The sequence below is a fragment of the Glandiceps talaboti genome, chromosome 4 (assembly GCF_964340395.1).
Source record: "Glandiceps talaboti chromosome 4, keGlaTala1.1, whole genome shotgun sequence".
Lineage (NCBI taxonomy): Eukaryota > Metazoa > Hemichordata > Enteropneusta > Spengelidae > Glandiceps > Glandiceps talaboti.
Window position 1 is genome coordinate 11,869,694 of NC_135552.1, and position 4,274 is coordinate 11,873,967.

General features: G+C 37.2%; 1 protein-coding gene across 1 annotated transcript in view; it reads left to right on the forward strand.

Annotated features, from left to right (window-relative positions):
- LOC144434160 (ferric-chelate reductase 1-like) overlaps window positions 1-3,631 on the forward strand; it is a 12,070-nt gene extending 8,439 nt beyond the window's left edge. Inside the window, exons 4-6 of the mRNA XM_078122615.1 lie at window positions 725-936; window positions 1,318-1,570; window positions 2,051-3,631. Of these exons, the coding sequence (XP_077978741.1) occupies window positions 725-936; window positions 1,318-1,570; window positions 2,051-2,223 (638 nt within the window). The 3' untranslated portion in view covers window positions 2,224-3,631. The remainder of the gene's footprint in view (window positions 1-724; window positions 937-1,317; window positions 1,571-2,050) is intronic.
- Window positions 3,632-4,274: the final 643 nt, after the last annotated feature.

The following is a 4,274-nucleotide window of genomic DNA, read 5'->3' on the forward strand; positions in this document are numbered from 1 at the left end:
GGATGTAGATTTGGAAAGGTTGGTCTAAAATGGGGTGTAGATTTTGGGAGGTTGGTTTAAATGGGGTGTAGATTTGGGGAGGTTGGTCTAAATTGGGTGTAGATTTGGGGAGGTAGTCTAAAATGGGGATGTAGATTTGGGGAGGTTGGTCTAAAATGGGAGTGTAGATTTTGGGAGGTTGGTCTAATATGGGGATGTAGATTTGGGGAGGTTAGTCTAAACTGTGGTGTACATTTGGGAAGGTTGGTCTAAAATGGGAGTGTAGATTTTGGGAGGTAGTCTAAAATGGGGATGTAGATTTGGGATGGTTAGTCTAAACTGTGGTGTACATTTGGGGAGGTTGGTCTAAACTGTGGTATACATTTGGGAAGGTTGGTCTAAAATAGGGGTGTAAATTTGGATACACCTGGTTCTAAACTGGTACAATCCTATCATTACAAAATTACAACTAAATTAAAATCTTAAGTGCCACTGGGAGTAATTTCTTTTACTCAAAATAGTTCTAAAATGGGATCTGAGCTTTACCTTTATCTCCCTGGTCTCACAGTACCAACAAACCATTGGGTGCTTCCCATTCAACACCCCCCCCCCCCCCCATGTTCACCAAGTACATGTCATTTAGTGAACTTGAAGACTGGTCTGTTCTCCATAATATACATGTATCAGAGTAATATATTGCCATTTATTTGCACTGTAAACAATGTAAAAATAACTTTCACTACAGTTCCAAGAGGAGATCATGAGAACTTCAGACCAATATCTGTGGATTCATGTGGCATCTCTAAAAACTGTTATCGTTATGGTGATCCAAAGTGTACGTCTGGCACATGCAAGTATCTTGTTACGTATCGAAGTGTTGGTGACAGCGTTGAGTTCGAGCTCTCTGCCAAAACAAGGGGTTGGGCCGCAATTGGATTTAGTTCCGATAGATATATGGTAAGTTGTATAATAGTTCTAAATGAGAAATATATAGAAATACTTTTTGATTGCTTGTATCTCTATAAGCGTCATGCCACGAGTTTGAAGCACAAATTTCATACTTACAGAGTACATAGATTGGCATAGCTTTCAAAAGAAAATTTTCCTGGCAGCTCTCAGAAGAGCATGACGTCGTTTGCTGAGTAGAGAATTTGCAAGATTGTAACCATGGCAGTAACAAGCTCCCAAAGTAGTCGTATAAATTTCATTACCAACATTCACTTTAAGGTGCTCTCCCAAAACAACAATTTAAACTCCCTCTAGTATACCATTGTTCAAATTCTTCATTAATTTAAATGATATTTATCAAATGACTACATGTATGTATTCACTGTTTAGGGAGGTGACGATGTCTACGCATGCGTATTGACCAACGGGATGTCAAAGAGGATTGTTGTAAAACGATATTTAAATCACGGAAACTGGCCGTCACAGCAAGCCTTCAATCCTGTGAATGATACAGAGGGTCGTATACACGATGGAATTCTATCTTGTAGATTTAGACGTCCTAAACGAGTAGCACACGACGACACTGTCACCGATCTTGATAACACGTGGTTCTACTTGTATGCCTGGGGACCAGCCACATCAGGTAACCGTACACACAAGTATACACGTACGTACGTACGTACGTACAGACAGACAGACAGACAGACAGACAGACAGACAGACAGACAGACAGACAGACACACACACACACACACACATATACATACATGCATGCATGCATACACAGACAAAGACAGACAGACAGACAGACAGACAGACAGACAGACAGACATACATACATACATACATACATACATACATACAGACATACATACATACAGACATACATACATACATACATACATACATACATACATACATACATACATACATACATACATACATACATACTGCGATAAGTAGAACACTAAAAAAATAATGTGGTGCATATGATAAGAAACAACTCTGACGACTAAACATGGACAAATTTGACAATAAACCTATTCAAACCTGTCTCATTGAAAATGTTTTACATACTTGTACTATTTATGTATTTTCTCTCTCTCTCTCTCCTTTTCTAAAGGTAGTATAGGCCCTCACTATATGAAAACGCCTCCCCGTTCGAAGATAGAGCTAACCGTTAGCAGTATTAACCTCCGAGATGATGTCGGTAAAAGTCCAAGACAATACAGTACATCACCGTGCACAGTGCTACTCGCAACATTGATTAGCATATTCATAAAATACTATAATTAGAAGTAAATGACTAGTACTCGTGCTGAACGAGTGAGATGTAAGACGGGTACAGCTTGATAGGGCAAAATATTTAATTTGACATTTACAGAACAGATACGCGTGATATTATTTTGCAAAGACTAAACGCATTGATCAGCCTTTATTGTCCGACCATGCTTCGCGCCACTTCTTCGGGGGCTTCATTTAGACACAGACAAGTAAGAAATACACTAGTCTTCTTGATAGGGTGTCAGTCAGAAAATATACACTTTTCGTCTTATCGTGGGTGTACACAGAAAGAAACGTAGTCGATCACAATTCAATTCTTTAGAGCTTTTATTGAGACAACAGACACACATACATACAAATCACTTTCGGCAAGACTGGTGCAATTTCAAAAACGAAAATATGTCATAATGAATATATACCGATGCTGTCCGATGAATATCGAATTAGTCCGACGATTATCGATGTAGTCCGATGAATACCGATGTAGTCCGATCAGGGAAGGTAGAATCACATAAACGAGATCTGATTGTCAATTGTTGATTACGTGTTTTCTTTTAGAGTGCGTAGTGAAATTCTAAGTTTCTTATCGAAACAACTTTAAAATGATGTGTCGGTCGGTCGGTCAATTAAAACGAGAAACAAAAGGAAGCGTGTATATGTACATTATGGTGATATTTTCATTTCATAACCACACTTTAACAGTCTGAATGACTTTAATAGCAATGACAACTGAAGTTAGAAGGAAAATCAAGTCATTTTCTTGATTAAAGTTACCAAATTTCATCAATAAACAATGATTTTCCCCTCAGATACGTACTCGTGGGGTCACCATTGTGCAATCGGTGAGGTTAGATATTTTGTGATCCTACCGTTGAGGGCGTCATTTTTTTATTATTTCTGATTGACGAAAATAGGGTCGTCGGGTCATGAGAAACATAGGACTAAGTGCGGCCGTCGTTATGCAGTTCGGGGTCTTTTGCCATGATCTGAACTCGCGATAGTCGCCATCATATTGGTACTATGGCAGAGTTATAGCTAAGCTTTGTTGGATTACAATAGGATATTATGTGAAATCTGCATGTCATAAACTATTTATGCTTATTTTTGATAATTACTTATCAAAATTGATTTGTAAGATATTTTTTTCTCTTTATATCAACAATATCTTCACAAATTATCGCAAAAATATGTACCTTACAAAACTGAATGACTTACTGGAATGTCTGCCACATATAGATTTGGTGACGTGAATAATTTGTAAAAAGACAGTTTGATCATTATAACACAGTTAATTGTCTGTGAAAATGTTAAACGGAATTCAAGTCGAAATTAGTGTTTAACAATTCCAATGTCATGATTATTTCAACTTTCTCACGATGTGCTTGAATGCAATACAAATTACAGGAAAGGAACATTACACTTCAACTCAACACAATCATAAAGATTTAACATATTAAAGTAACAACCAACGTCAAAATTGAAGTGTGTGTGTGTGTGTGTGTGTGTGTGTGTGTTTGTTTGTTTGTTTGTTTGTTTGTTTGCTTGCTTGCTTGCTTGTTTGCTTGTTTGCGTTGCTTGCGTCTTTGATTGATTTTAGTTTGTTGTTTGTTTTAACAATGTATTGAATGTCACATAAAATTTGTGTTATTTAGTGTACAAAGTTAAAAGAAAAGTCCAGTCAGACTTTTCTCTACCTTTAGTACACTTATATTGGTTATTGTCACGACAAAGAGATTGGGATATTCATGATGTCATCACAGTATATTTTCCCATAAACCCTTGCAGGAAATCCCCACAATGGCCAATGGCACGTCAATGCAATAGGACTTCCTTATGAGATTTAAAAGTTAAGTTACCGAGGTGTTATTTTATCATCTAAAGTTATATATAGTTGATAGCAGTAATCAATACAAGTGCACTACAGGGAGAAATAAGTCTAACCGGACTTTCCTTTAACAAATAAATCTGTGTTAGTCAGTTTGCCATAGACTGCATTCAATGGATAGAACTCCACTGTTATGATTTAGCATCCAAAAAAGGTACCATCAACTAGGACCGGCTAG